At 38.6% G+C, this 16,208-nt stretch overlaps 1 protein-coding gene across 1 annotated transcript in view; it reads right to left on the bottom strand.

Annotated features, from left to right (window-relative positions):
• Nucleotides 1–14,872, bottom strand: part of gpc5a (glypican 5a) — a 129,496-nt gene extending 114,624 nt beyond the window's left edge. Inside the window, exons 1-2 of the mRNA XM_008404364.3 lie at nucleotides 14,352–14,872; nucleotides 10,640–10,801 (exon numbers count right to left, since the gene is read on the bottom strand). Coding sequence (XP_008402586.1) covers nucleotides 10,640–10,801; nucleotides 14,352–14,496 — 307 coding nt within the window. The 5' untranslated portion in view covers nucleotides 14,497–14,872. The remainder of the gene's footprint in view (nucleotides 1–10,639; nucleotides 10,802–14,351) is intronic.
• Between the last annotated feature and the right edge of the window lie 1,336 nt (nucleotides 14,873–16,208).

The raw sequence follows: 16,208 nt of genomic DNA, 5'->3' as shown, positions 1-16,208 counted from the left end.
TAGATAAACTAAAAATTTCAACTGTGCTGGAAAAAAACTCATGACAATATGACAAGAAATACTCTTTGCCCTGAATTATGGTGGGTTATGTTTTGTTTTAAAGCTATAATTTTATGTAGGTACATTATGATGAATTTATGACAGCAGTTTCGCTGTTTTTCTTTAATTTCACACCCTTATTCTACCACATCCCTGAGCTGCACTGACGTTGATAGACAGATGATCCATTTAGACACATTTAAATACCTTTTATATCCTATTTCATTGCCACATTATCACATCTGACAACTTAAGAAAGGACAACACTGGACGATGTCCAAATCTTTTGTCTCTAGAATGTTTGCTCACATTTGAAAATAATGAATTAGTGATGTATTTATTGTGATTCTGTTTAGTTTGCACTACAGCATTTATAGCCTTATTTGCTTGTTGCTCGACAACCTTTTCAGACACGTAAAAGCCATAAAAAAGGTTAGACCACAAAAACAAGATGATAAAAACATAACACTCATCAATACTAGACAAGAACCAATAAACTACCCATAGATAAACTCACCATGGTGAGTTTATCTATGAGTTACCCTAACCCTAAAGCCTGATGGTAAGCAAATTATTAATGTGTGTGGTCTATTGTAAAGATAAGACTACTTTCTTTAGGGGTAACCATACTTAAAATGGGATTCAAATGTTTATATCACACAGCCTTATCAGACACTAGACTCCCCGCTCTAAAAAACAACGTTCATTTGTCACTCATGCCAGCATATTAATGATAAGGAGAGCAATTACGCCGTTATATAAGCCCCTACCTTCTCTGCTGTTATATAGCAGAGAAGGGCAGGGGAAGGGAAGAGAGACGGAGCAGACAGAAGGCTTGGTGTATTTCTGTGTTTGGGATTTCATCGCCCAGTCGACTGCAGAGTCTAATCCCCGGAGACCTGGATCTTACTTAGTAAATACTTCCTGCCATCTGACTGACAGAATTGATTTGTCCTCTGCAAGCATCTACAGTGCAACAGAGAAATGAAACATTGAAAAGGGAAGATTGAGTGAGCTTCAAATAGAAGAAGCAACAACAACAAAAAAAACATGAAATTGATAAAAATCTGTTTTGTTTAGGAAAATAAATGACTCATACTCTGGGATCAGTATTTATTTTCAGACGATTCTTGTTTAACTTTGTTATGTTCAGTCAATAAACATAAAACTAAATCAAAGTAACAACATCAGCTTTACCTTTGGTTTGCATGCTCTTTAAGACCACAGATGTTTAACTCCAATGGCTTGGCTTTCATCTGCATAACATAATGTAGGTCTATGAAAAAGCATGGAAAACATAGTTTAAATTTGTCCCGGAGACTTCCTGTTGAGCTGCAGTGTGCTGTATCGTCTCAAAAATGGCCTTAGGACAACAAGCGGTAGCCATAAATCTCCATTTCAAACAGGCACACAGGAGACAATGCAAAGTGCTGACAAGTCTGTGTATTTTTAGGGCTCATCTCTATGCAGCAAGTGGCTGCAGTGCAGTAGGAAGAAAATGTGTGAACTTCTAAATGGCAAGAGACCTAAATGTAAGACAAAGAAAGTTAGTTTTTGTCATGTGGGCAGATTCCACTGATGTTCTCACTTATTAAGAGCCAGAGGATCTTCAGCGCCTCGTACAACTGCTGGTTTCCTGTGGAAAGTCGAAGACAAAATCCAGAAGGATTTAACTGAGTGCTTGTGAAATCACACGCCTTGACCTAAAAATCTGATCAGGCCTCTTCGTACATGAAAAGTGGTGTTGGCCGCAGCTCTGAGCTTTTCTTAGTACTTCTGTCAATTCTGTATCATTTAAATCTGCTGCACACGGTAACGGCCATTGTCCCAATAAAATACAAACCTATGTTATGCAGTTGAGCCCAAAATTATTCATACCCCGGGCAACATCAGGGATGTTTCAATTCTGCCAACAGTTTTCTTCTGACTGAATGTAACATCAAGGTTTGGCCCTAAGCCCTGAAACTGGAGCTTCAGGGACCTGGAGCTAAACATTAAGGTGAAGGGATGAGGCCTTCCAACCTCTAAGACTTCAAAACACCTGTAGAAACCTGGTAAAAGGGAAATAAAGTTGCTGTTTTTTTCTCTAAAGATATATCAGCTAAAATACCAAGAAGATACCCAACCAGTTAAAGAAATGCTTCGAATAACCCAGGTCTGTGGGCCTGTAGGTCACGTCCATTGTTATGCTTTAGCTAAATATTTGAACCAAGCTTGAACGTGTTAATTATTGAACATTTGCGGTTCTGGTGGACAAATTCTGTTACCCTTTACAGAGTCAGAGAACAGGGTGAAGTTCAATCTATTACCTTTGAATAAAAGAGAGGTCACTTCCATTCATCCCCGCCTTAATTTTATGTGGAATATTTTAAAGCTCCTTCTTCAGAAAATACAGAATTACTTCCCTTAAATTTCCCAACATTTCATAGAAGTACTGACAACAGAAGATGATAAAAGAGTCAGAAAAAGACCTCACTAAGTACTTCAGACAGAAGATGTAAGAAATGACAGGGGAAAACAGCCACTTTGACTTTGCAGCAGTCCCACGTCTGGACTGCTGAAGGCTTTTGACTCTGAATAATCCTGCTTCCTTCTAAATCCTTATCCTCTGACTTCAAACACTGCGCAAAGACCTTTAACAGAATCTGGCATCCTCCCAGCCTTCTCTCGTTCAGCAGTTCAGTAATTCATTCTTTTTTCTGTGCTTTTTTTCCCACTTTCTGTCCCTCCCTTGGATCAACTGTCTAGCCTTGAATCACAAAGCCAAGTCTGAATTCTGTGGGAATAGTGCAGTGAGGCCTCTGCAAAGCATGATTGTGCTGATTGTGCACCCACACACTTTAATGTGCCTCTCTGGTGAATAGTTAAACTGAAAAAAGAGATGTTTGTGGACCTGTTGGTCAGGGAAAGAGTCACATTCAAAACAGCACAGACTAACTTGGAAAATATCTGATGTGTAGAGTGCAAAAGCTGAAACAACTTTTGAGTATCTTGTAAAAGTATTTACAGCATTTTTCAAGTTAAAAGCACCTGTATGTATTTTATCAGGACTGTTTTGTAAAAGACATTAACAAAGTAGTTACTCAATTTCCAGAATTTTCTACAAACAAGAATCTGTAAAATGTGTCCAAACCTTTTAAATTTAAACTAAAGTTGAAATTACAGCTGCAAGACTTTTTAGGTTTTGTCTGTATTGTCTGTGCATATTCAGAAACAAAAAAATGTTTACCGATTCTTCTATGTAAAATAGTTCAAGCTCTGTTAAATTAGACGGAGAATGTCTCCAATCAGAAATTGAACCTTTACGGCAGCACAAAATGTTTGCACCATTTATCAGGACATCAACATGCCCCTGTGCTTAGCTCCCTCCATCTTAAAATCATATGTAAAACATCCTCACAGCATCATGCTGTCAAACAAAGCATTACGCATTTTGTTCCTTTAGATCCAAGTACTCATTTCCACATTTTGCTTCGTCTCCTAGAGCTTTTGGCAAACTGGGAGACAACAAACCCTAAAGATTCTCGTGGACCTGTCAGGTGATTCTCCATTTCATGATGTTTGTCTGTAGCTGTTGGTTTGCACTTGTGCCATACTCTTTATTTCCATTATTAAATGTAACCTGTTGCTGTGTTCAACTTCTGCATAGCTCCATGCCTTACCTGTGCCACGTGTTCCTTGGTTTATTATTTAAGTTATATCTAAAGTCAACTGGTCGCATAAAATTTTACTTGGGCGCATGAAAGTGAAAATATTTAAAATTGGATTGTGTGTTACTTCATATAATACTTTCAGGTAAATAAAATAAATAATAGTTCAATATGAGAAAGCCTGAAATACCATGCAGGATTCCTTATAGTAACATCCATGAAGTCCATGTCTAACACAAAGGATGCAGAGTCCTATAAAAAGCAGCATATTTTCCTCGACTAAGGCAAGCGGCCAATTTGTGACCAACATAGAAATTTTACTGGAAGCAGAAAGTGCATTGCTGAAGTCAATGATGCAGAGCCACCCGTGGCTGGTCACAGCACAATATCTGTCTCTAGTAGGAAATTACTATTTTAAACGGAGATTCTTGGAAAATGCGAATTGCCAAGAAGTCGCCAGCTAAATGAATCGGCTGCTTTGACTCCACTTTTAGAACATTGTTTTGCATATTTCTTAGCAGGTCTTTATAATCTCAATATAATATTAAAGTCCAAAAGAAGTGAGAAAACAAAACAAGATTGTAATTAAAATACCACATTTTATATGTTGTAGCTGCCTCGATCACTGCAATAAAATTATTATTACTATAGTAAAATATAGTGGTTTTACCAATAAGAACAATTAAGTTTAATTATAAAAAGGCATCTGTCAGAGCTTCTAATAACAGCAGGGTTAATCTGCCCTTTTCTGTATTTTTAAATACTGACTTTAAGAAAGAGATTGCTGTTGTTACAACATTTCAATTGATTTCAGATTTGACTTGCTGGTGTGCTTTTGATCACAGTCTTTCAGCGACACACAGGTCCTTAGAGGTGACATGAAGGCTGGATATTCTCCTTTAGGATTTTCACCAAGAAAGCAGAATTTGTCAAAGTCCAGAAGCAGTAAAGCAGTCTGCACCATCACACTAACACCACTCTGTTTAATTGTAGTTTAACATTATTTTTCATGAACATTGACCTTAGCTGAAGTGATTGAAGCCTACAGTGCTTTAGATGTGGTTTAGTTCATTTTTGTAACTTTCTGGATGAGTCATTTATGCATTCTTTGAGTAATTTTGGAAGGCCAGCCACTCCCAGGACGTTTCGCTACTGTTCCATGTTTTCTCACTGGCTATTACTGTGGTTCACTGGAGACCTGAAGACTCAGAGAGAGCTTTAAAACCCTATGACCTATGTAGATTGATCTGTTGCTTTTGGGATCATTTAGCCTACTTTATGTTGTCAGTCTGGTTCTGTCTTGGTGAACAAGTCTGGCAATAATCAGACTTGAGTGTGGCTAGAGAAGTTAAACTCACCTCTCCAAACATTATGGTAAATCACAGTTCATTTAAGGTTTACCAACGGGGGCAATAACATTTTCACATAGTTTAGTCTGCTTTTGTCCCCAAATAAATGATATAATCATTAGAAATATGCCTTTTGCATGATCTTTGTCTGAAATTACAGTCTGATGATCTCAAACATTTAAAGACCACATAAATTCAAAAACTGCATATGGAAAGGAGTCAAGACATTTGCATAGCAGTGTAAAAGTAGATGTAACAAATACTGTCTGTCTGAAAGACTCTCTCTTTTTTTACACAGCAGTTTATAATCAAAAAATCAAAAATCATCAATACTGAAGTAATTTCAAGTTTGCTTAGATTATTTTCTTAATGATTATTCAAATGAGTATTGTTAAGTCATTATTCAACTAAGTCCAATAGAAAACATGTAACGCAAAGGGTTTTGAAATCGTTTTCATGATGGATAATGAGCCAAAAAACGTGTTTCACTTGTTAAATCTACATTCTGTTCTTGTTCAGTTTGAAACATAGTGGTCATAAATCACCCAGACAGGTACCTAAAACTTCTGCATCCTAATTTCTGGGTAATATAGAGGCCAGGCTAATATCTTGCTCTCTTTGTTGAGCTCATTCAAATGTTCTCACATATCTTTTTTTTTTTTAAAGTAGGACAAACTGTTCAGAAGAAAGACGAAGCAAAGCAATTATTGCCAGTAAGAGTGTCAACATTACATCGTTAAGAGCTGATCAATGCTGTTCCTTTCAGCATCAATGAGGAATCTGATTGCCGAGCAAGACTGTGATAGTATCCATTAAAAAGCTACACTGAGTACAAACAGGGGAATTAAAAAGTCAAAGCTCTGGTGCCACAGCAAAACCTGCTTTGTTCGCTGTTGGGGGCAGATATTACCATAAAAGACCAGCAGGAGGTCTGCTATAAACGATGCACTCACGGAGTGAAAATGCTGGCTTTTAAAGACCAAATTTTTTAAGATGAACCGGGAGAACAGCCACGCCCTGATGGAAAATTTACTATACTTAATCTAGAGTCAATTCAGTTCATTTGTACATCACCAAATTACCTAAAGCCCTTAACGAGAAAAAGTGGTTGAATTATACAAAAATTTTAATTGGTTAATTTTGACTTCAGAGCAGTCCGGTTTAATCCAATACAATTCAGTCTGAAAGCATACAACTCAGTTGTATGCTTTCAGACATACAACTTTTCATAGTCAATTGGCAACCAAAGCCAGTTGACTATGAAAAGCCAAAAGGTAAAAATGGGACCAAATGTGCCCTGAATGATTAGCTCTGATAGGAACCCTTAATTTTAGTCAAACAAAACAGAAACACAACAGAGCATTGCTTTGAATAAGGCGAATTACAAGGACATTTAATTAGAGTAATTTTGAAGCGAACTGAACTGAACTTCACCACATAACAGAAATCCTGCAACATCAGGAGGACTTTTCATTTGGATCCCCCTCCTAAGCAGAATGTCTCAGTTAGAAACAATGCAAATAAAGAAATGAAAAAGCCTGTGTCTGTGCCCACTAATTTCCCCTGTCTCATGCTGACTTCATTTTTGTTCTTTCTAGACTCGAAACCAAAATGACACACTGACTGGAAGAAAGACCACAAGCCGCAAAATCTTAATGGTCGCAGCAGTTTTATGCAGCAGACATTCAAGTAACAGCAGCATTAACCTTAAAACAGTCTGTCTCAACTTGCCCTCCAAGTGGTCATGTCGTACTTATGAAGGCTTCAAGCTGAATTATGGGTTAACAGCCTCTGTCTGAATTGGTCTTCGGGTTGCATGTTCTGCTTTTTTTTCTTTTTTTTTTGCGCAGGAAAACCATTTTTAAAAGCACTCTATGGTTTGTATATTCAGAGCAATAAATCATTAGGTAATGTTGCCATCAGTCTTTTCAAGACAACAAAAACACTGTTGTATCATAAGTGCTAAAACCACAAACATAAACCTAAAGATGTGACTGCAGATTGTTTTTTTTGTTGTTGTTTTTTTCTGGTGAGAACAGGAATCTCAAAACGACTCCACAAATTTCCTTCAGGCATGAAATAAAATAAGGCGCAAAACCATAACAATGGTTTTGAGTTTCGTACACTTTAATATGCAAGACTTATGTTTGTTACTTGACATGCTTTATGAGGTTCAGCCCATTCATCAAGCAGATTTCTTAGAATAAATCATTTTTACTGATATTGTGAAGTGAATTTTTGTGGCTGCACGTTTGTTTTACTGAATCCAGACTAGGCTGAGTTACGACAAAGTACTGTAGCAGCAGGGAGCTGTTGAGCATTCTTGTGTTATTCCTCTCAACACGCATCCACAGTTAGCGCAATACAAATCAGAGCTTCGGAAATGGTTCTACAAATCAACATTTTCCCAGAGGAGAACATTGCTTTGATGTGGTGCTTTTCAGACCGCTGTGCTATAATTTGCGCAGCCATCCTCAGACGTTCTCTCGGGCGTCTCAACAGCTGATTCATACTGAGCTCTGTTTGACTTTTATGTGACTCCTGGCCGACGGGGAGCCGGGATCACTTAGGTTGGTTGCCATGGTGGTGAGGCAAACCTGCGCGGTATGAAGGAAAGATCTTCCCCGAAGGCCTTCTCGACAGGCTGCATATTTGTGCATTGTGTGGACAAAGCGCAGAAACCTCACAAAAGCTGAAAGAAAGCATGCAGTCCTGATAGACTTACTGACAGACGGGTAGCAGGGGAAAACACACAATGTGCTGAAGATTGCAGCAATATCTGCTAAAAGTACACAATTAACTTTGGATTTGTTCACTCTTTCCTCCTTTCCTGATGCTCGGCTGTCTTTCTTTCAGCACAGCAAGTCTACAAACTGGGCTAATTTAAGACAAAATATCATTGAAAGAAAAGCATAGAAGATCAAGCTCAATTTGTGCATGTTTAACTCATGAGAGGAATAAAACAACTTTTTTAAATAATTCCTAACATTTTATGTGTTTATTTTGCGTCTCACATAAAATAAACCCATATATTAGGTTCTGGAGCTGAAAGAACAACTCGTTTTAGAGTAATACAAAAACCACTCGCTGTGTAACGTTGCAATGCTTTTAGTGAGCTTTACATAAGCAAACAATTTTGTGAAAGGAAGTTTATGTCGTAGGTTTTACTAAACACAACTCTACATTTAGTGGCTTTCCTAAAAAAGAAGAAGAAACAAGGGGAAGCTTTTAAAATATCAAAGGCCAAATTTGGAAAAATGCAAGCACAATTGTGTCACATAAACATTTTAAAGTGATTTGGGAAATGCCTGTGTCTGCTTTGCACAGCTTGCAGATTTCATCTCTTTTGCAAGATAGTTTTTGCTCAGTCAGATTAGATTTGGATTTCAGGTCTGGCCTTTGACTGAGCCATTCTAATTCTGTCCTGCTAAAACGTGAACCTCCACTTTCTTTGGCAGCTTCTAACAGGTTTTCTTCTAGGACTTCTTAGCGTGTAGTTCAATCTATCTTATGTCAACTCTGAACAGCTTTTTTTTTTCTCAAAAGACAAAAAGCATCCTTAAAGCATGACGCTGCCACGGTACCTATGGCAATGCTGTGTTCTGGGTAATGTACATTGTTAGTTCTCCACATTTTTGATGAAGGCCAAAGCAATTACATTTTTGTCTTATCTGATCAGAGCACCTTTCCTCTACATCTTTGCTGCATCACCAATATACTGAATTATTTTTAAGTTGGTCTTCCACTTAACTCAAATTTGGTAAGTGCAAACTCTCCTATTTAAATTCAAAATCTCTGCAGGTTCTACAGAAGTACCTTTAGGTATGCAAGTTCAGACGGATTGCCACGTCATAAGATTTGCAGGTTTGACATACTTTTCCACATTTCTGTGATGGATTGAACAGTGGCCAGTGAATTGTTGCACACTTTTGAACAATTTTATCCCTGAGCTGTGTGCTGTGTTTCTTGGTCTTATTGGTGCCGTTTTTCATTAGTGCAGATAACTTCCAATACAATTGGATGCCTGGAATTTCATTACAGGTATCAAAGAAGTCAAAGGGACTGATTCAATCTTCAGATTTATATGTTTTTATATAATTTTGAAAACCGTGTAGCATTTTGTTGCTCTGTGACTGAACCGAAAACATGGAGAGATGGTAGCAAAAAAAGAACAAAGGTTTTCTCATCCTTCACTGACTTCTTATTTTGATAGAGAAAAATAAAATAGTCAAAGTGATGAATGATCCAAATAATGGTTAATGTGTGAAACACATTTTCTGTATATCCAGAGCCAACAGTGATCCTCACAAGCAAAAGAAAAATAATCGGAAGGTCTGTTGCCACTTGTCTTGTGCAAGCTGGATGTTAGAAACGGCCGCCGGTGTTTGTTGACTGATGGGAGTTGATGTTGACGGGGAGCACTGTTTGGTTTGGCAGGAGCGAACATTGGCTGTCATTCTGCAGATGAAACCATGTGAGTTTAGCGTGTACTTCCAAACAGTTACGAGCTCCACTCCTGCAACATTACTTGTGTTTTCTCCCGAACGGCCCAGAGCATACGAGAACTTTAGAAGAAGTAGAGAGGGGGGAAAAAAATTTAAAATCACATAAGTCCAAATTCAACTCGACAAAAAGTCGGTCTACTGAGGAGTTAGGGGCAGCATCAGGGTCAACAAGTATTTAGAAAAAATAATGGAATATTGAGAATGACAATTGAATGCTTTCTGTAGCAACTAGCTTAAGTATGAACTACATACTGAAAAGGTTCAGTAACAGCAGCCTTGTGCTATACAGCATCAGCTATCCTTTGCCTCCTCAACTTTGAAATTTCATTTCATGTTCAAAGCCTGAACGAGCAGATGACACATTTACCAACAAAAATAGGGTATTGCCCCTCCAAACCTCAGCTAAAACACTGTAATCGTGCGGGGCTTTCCTATAAATCACTGGCGTTTCAGGGGAGGATAACAGCCTATCTTTAACCTGAAAGGCAGCATTAAAGTGAACAACCTTAATGACATGTCTGAGGCTGCGTGTTCAAGTCATTCACTTTGGATCTCTTGCCCACCAGCCTCAGCCCTCATATAACGGTTATCAGCCAGGGTGAGAGAAAAAACCCACACTAGATGGACAAAAGGAGCAGACGCACAAAGAGGCAAGTCGGTGCTTGCGTGTCAAACCCTGAATGAAATGATGGAGGGGAATCAACACAAACACCCACCTGTGTGATGGGGATGCTCCCCCTCCAGTTCTCTAAAAAACAATTATGGTTTTATTCTATAAAAGCCTACAAAGTGTTGGGGAGAGCTTGCAAAGGAAAGGATGTAAGTAGAAGGAGCTCCGTTTATCCCCACAGTCCATGCCTTCAGCAGCAAAAACCAACAAATCTGAGCTGCAGATCTGTTGCAAGTGGTATAGATCTCTGAGTGGGACATATCTGTTTCATCTGATGCACACGCACACACACGCGACTCATCCGTATCTTAACGACACCCACACAAACATCTGCACATAAACAGTACAGGGTAAACATTTGCACTCAGCTCGTGTTCACGAAGCTACAGCTGTGACGCCTAAACACACACACACACAAGCAATTACCTTGAAAGGCGGCCACGTAGCGCGACAGGAGCAGCTTGAGTCTGGAGCTGTAGGTCTGCAGGAGGTTTTGGACATCCCGCCGGGCCGCCACCTGGTACTTCTCCTCCATCTTTTTGGTGCAGCACGTCAAGCTTTTGGACGTGCACACCTGGAGATCGGCACCTTAAAGCAGCCGACATCAAGTGTGAGGATCTCATAAAGTCATACAAGCACATAAACCAAATAAAAAAATTAAGTAAAAGTAAAATAAAGTAAAAGTGGTTCTCTGTTTCTGCCTTCAACAATTTCAAAGCAGGTCGTAACAAATGCCGTTTTATTGACATTAACAAATAATTTATATAACTAAACTTTTTCCTTTAACAACAAATAATTTAATGCTACAAATTGCTCTCAGAGCAAATACAGCACCTCTTAAGCACCCTTCTCGGTCTTCAGAAATCCAAGCCTATAACACATGAAAGGTATAAACTGGGGATAAGCATGTTGCCTTTAAGTTAATCCATGTAAAACTCCCCTTTAAGACAAACAAATCTGGTGGATTTGCCACCCCAAACTGACCAGATTCATGAAAAGAATGTGCATTGTGACAAAGAATAACACTTTCACCTTCGTCAGACTAAAACTACAGCAATATTTGCACAAACTGGAGAATGAACACATAGAATTGTAATAAAAGTCGTGAGGAGTGTAAGTGTTGCTCTGAAAGAAGCTATCCTTGTAAATGTGTAAATATCACTTAAACATTTTGTGATGTTGCGACCACAAACCTTAATTCTATTTTAGCAAGATTACAACATAGTGACATGGAAGGAAAATGAGAAATGCTTGCGCATGTATTCTACCCATTTTATTCTGATCCAGCTAATAAAATCCAGTGGAGCTTTCAAGAGTCACACCTTTGTTAAGCATAGTGTATCTGTGCATTAATGAATCTTAGTAAAACACACAGCTAGTCTGTGAAGGTTTCGGAAGGATCTTAGAGAAAATTAGTGAACAAATACCAAGAAGACTAACGATCACACCAGACAGGTCAGGGCTGACGTAGCTTTGAACATCATCTAAAAACAGAGCACCATCTAAACATGGAGATAGTAATAGACAACTGCAAATCTATTTAGACATGGTCCACATAGCTGCACATAGTGAGCAAAGCCAATAATAGCTGTGTAATCACAATGAAAGATGATTCTATGAAATGTTAACTCAAAGGAGTTGAATACAAATGTATGGCACACTTTCAGGATTTGTATTTCTTTAAAAAAAAATACTGCAAACCATGCTAAATATGTCCTTCTTTTTCACAATCAAGTATCTATTCCTCCACTTCAGCAAAGCCAGCAGTGAAACCCCTAAAGTTTGCACATTTGGACAAGCCAGGTTGTGGTATTGCAATTAGCTTATTTTATTATTTTATTACTATTTATTTATTACACTGAAAAAAAAACAACTTTTTTATTGTCTTGAATAAGACTGTGCATATACATACTGTTCAATGTTCCCTGTATCTTGTATTTCCTTTAAAGTTGATGTATTTATAGTAAATGTCTATACACTGGGAACATGAACTCAAATGTCTTGTTTTTGCTGAAGGGGTATAAACACAAACGACTGTATGGAGACATTTTATAATAAAGATAAATATGCAAATCCTCAACTGTGACTTTTAAAATGTATAAAATACTTTCTTCAGTCATCAATAATAACCTCAAACAATACTGATGCTTATCAAACAGCTAAAATTTAATTTAGAAAACCAAGTTTCTCGAAAATCGAAAGTCTCTCCGAATAAAACAGTTATTGACTCAAACAGATGAAGTCTTGGATTTCCTTTTAGACACAGATACCAGCTAGCGTGCACCAGATACAGGACAATCAAAACATCCCAAAGGAGACCCAAAACGCTGCAAAAGCCTCCACGACAAGCCCAGACAGAGTTTGCAGACTGTTGTCAGACGCTATTAACTCCCTGCGAGGTCTGATGGTGAGCAGAGCTAAGTGATGGCGTACGTACTGGAATTCAAAGTCTTCCAGATAAGATTGCATAAAAGACTTGCTTCTTTTTTTTCCACCTAAATGCATTCAGGGGTCTATTTCCACCTTCTTGCAGATAGGAGTTGTGACTTGCTATGTTTTGACCCAGACCGAAGTATGTTTGTTGCTCGTTTTTATTGTCAAATATAGATACATTTTTTTCTGTCTGCGGAAACCTAGACTCTGTTTTAGATAAGTGCTGAGATCATTCTGGCCCACCAACAATAAAAGCTGCTATCTACCATCTGTTGTACTTCGGAACATCAAGCTGAACCCATCAAGAAAGCGATTTCTATCTTTCAGCTGGCTTGATGGATTTAGATGAGACAGGGTGATAAGGAAACGGTCAGCTGTGACGTATTTCACAACAGTAGCGAGTGTTCAGGATCTTATCATCTCTTAAACTACTGAACACCACACTGCAAACAATTTATCTGTGAGAAAATTAATTTTAGTTTCAGCTATGACAGAGATCAGCCAGAGAGGCGTATTTAAGGAGAGGATATGTGGCACAATGGGGGGGGGGGGCTTAGGAGGTTGTTGAGGGTCTCTGTCAGGAGACGTGGAGTTCATAGGCTACATTTTGTGACAGGATGGCAATCAACACCATTTAGCTTTGCTTTTCCGAAAATGAGGACTGAGTTCAGCAGGAGCACCAGCAACGAGCCATCCAGTCAATGACAGTCCACTAAGAACACCCACACCTACAATCCCTCCCAAATTTTGCACATAATTATCATGGGTGGCATTCAGAAAGCCAAGTTTACCTAACTTTAAACAAAATAATTCCTATTTATCCCTGAAAGCCACTTATCTGTAGTAAACACCCAACGGGGGAGGGAGTTTCTGTACATTTCAATCAGCAAGTAATCTCAGATGTAGTTGCTTGAGTCACAGGGTTAGGACAGCATGACTTACACCAGCAGATTCACAAATACAGCACATGCTGCTTAAACCTATTCTGAATTTTAAGTTTTAAAAAAAGTGAAATAATGCCACTCTTGCATGAATTTGTTCTCGCATAGGATATAAACAAAGAGTTTGTAATTAACTCAATGGCTCAGCATCCAGGTTGTTCAGCCCAAACCGCCAACCCCGCATTTCTCTGAAGATGTCTTTTTACATTACTGTAGTATTACTATATTCAATTAAAAAGCTGAGCTTTTTCAACATTTGTTTAGAGGGACTGGTTTTATAAATCTGTCAGTTCCGTAGTTTACTGAAATGAACTTAATATTCAAATGTGTTGAATAGGACTGTGCTTGTGCATCCTCTAGCTTGGAGATCAAAAGACCATTTTGAATCATGTCCACTCAGGGTGGACTAGTTTGTTTTTATTGCATTGCTGCAGATTCAAAGATCAAAGCTGATATTAAATAAATGCCAGTTCATCAGCAGCAACTGACTGGTTCTCATCACACTGGTTTAATAAGGCTGAACCTTAAAACATTTATGAACAGCGTTTTTTTTCAAAGTTTATGAAAATACTTCCCGAGTGTACTTTGCAAAAAAAGTAATAACTACATCCTAACAATCATTTATGCTATATGATGAACCTGAAAAACCACTTCACATATAACTTCAGATCCCAAAAAAAAAAAAAAACAGACCGGTCCTTTATCAAATCACATTAACTAGAAAACAGATTTGGGTTCTGTGAAGACCCAACTCCTCCGCTTACCTGATCTGGGACTTGAAGGTAGAACCTGATTTGGTCCAATTTGCCTGACTTGAAAAACTTTATGCACCTCGCTGCATGTGTCCAGCTCTCCGAGTCCTGATCCGCACAAACATAGAAAAACGCAGCACCTTAATAGCGAACTCATTTTAGAAAATATCCTTATTTATCTAGAGAACGTGGAGCTTCTTGGAAGTCAGGGTTCCTTCTTCACACATATGCAGACAGGTATCGGAAGAGTACACATTTCAGGTTACAGAAACGGAATTAAACCGCGATAGAGACAGTTTCTGTGCGACTCGGATTTAAATCCAGAAAACGATTCAAAGTTTCTGCGGTGCGACTCTGAAATCGCATGCTGTCCAAGTTGGCTGGACCGACAGCGGAGGCGGTACCACCGAGTTACCTGCGCAGAGGCGGGTCGCCGAGTCTAATGGCGCCATCTAGTGGACACCCAATTTTATCATTTTTCCCATTGCACAAAAACGACAAATGGTCGGCTTTGATTGAGCCATAAAACCCACAGAACAAACGCCTCAATTTAAGCAAACACCTAGCTTGCACATTTTCCAACACGTTTGACACATGTTAAGAGTAATAAACTTCAGCTAATAGCGATTGTTCAAAATCAAAGTTACAATCAAACTAATAGTTTGATCTAGAAAAAATAAGATCTAGAAAGAAAAAAAAAGCATAAATGTAAAGATAGCAAAGTTGGACACATTTTTCATGTTGAAAAAATACTGCTACTCTTCACAGTAAAGGTAGATTAAATAAAGCAACTTTAAAAACATCAATGGGACATTGAAGAAATCAGAACAGTAATTTTGTTGAATTTTTTTTTATTTTTAAAACCACACATAAACATCCACGTAAAAAAAGCAACGCAAAGAGGAAACATGCATATAGCCCATACAGATTACAGAAATACACGGGACATCATAGTTATGCAGCGGTTTGGCTAAATCGAGGTCTGCTCAGCTCATCTCCCAGTTCCTTTACAGGCCGGGACAAGTGCAATACCTACAGAACAGCATTGCCACCGATCCCCACCTGAATAGGACAGGACATCTCAACCAACCCAAGCAGGACAGCAAGCGGTTTCCCTCAGAAGAATGTGACCCGTCAACATAATCAGTTTTGCATGGATTTGCACAGCACACATCTGTTAAAGCTGAATGCAAACCAGCAAAACTGACCAGGCGACGAACAGATTTGACGTCGACTACACAGCCCAGTCTGCGAGAATATACAGTTAGAAATACTTCAAGTGCTTACATTGCAGTAGATATGGGAACAAACACTACCTGCACTATAAGCACTTTAGTACTGCAGAAACTGTGGTCGGAGGATGAGAACCAGCAAGCAATCCTTGTGCTGCTTATAAACTGTTTGCTTCATATTGTGCAATGATGCTCTTGATGTTGACACCCCAAAAATCATGGATTTAAAAACAGGTGTAGAGCAAGCAGGCCACCATCAGTTTTGCATAGATTTGCACAACTCATCTATTCTTGTAGTGCAACTATGCAAAACTAGCAGTGAACTGCAAGATATTTTTTTTTTGCCCAATTAGTAATTAGTACTGACTTGGCGGTGCATATTACAGCCCCTTATGCCAGAAGGAGCACTTAGGGCAGTAGGTGCTAGTCTATTTCACTATCTGCACTAGATGCACCTTAGCACAAAGACAGTACTTCAAAGTGACATTATAGCAAAGCAAAATTTACAAACAAGTGTCTGTGTATTGCTGTAAGTGCCTCCACTGCAGTAGGTATCACATATTACTACCTGCACTGTAAGCACTTTGACAATGCACAGACGGCATCACTGCTCCCCGGCAAAACCGAGACGCTCATA

This window comes from Poecilia reticulata, chromosome 3 (assembly GCF_904066995.2).
Source record: "Poecilia reticulata chromosome 3, P_reticulata-male-v2, whole genome shotgun sequence".
NCBI lineage: Eukaryota > Metazoa > Chordata > Actinopteri > Cyprinodontiformes > Poeciliidae > Poecilia > Poecilia reticulata.
The sequence above is the reverse complement of the archived record's forward strand: the minus strand, read 5'-3'. Positions and strand labels throughout refer to the sequence as shown.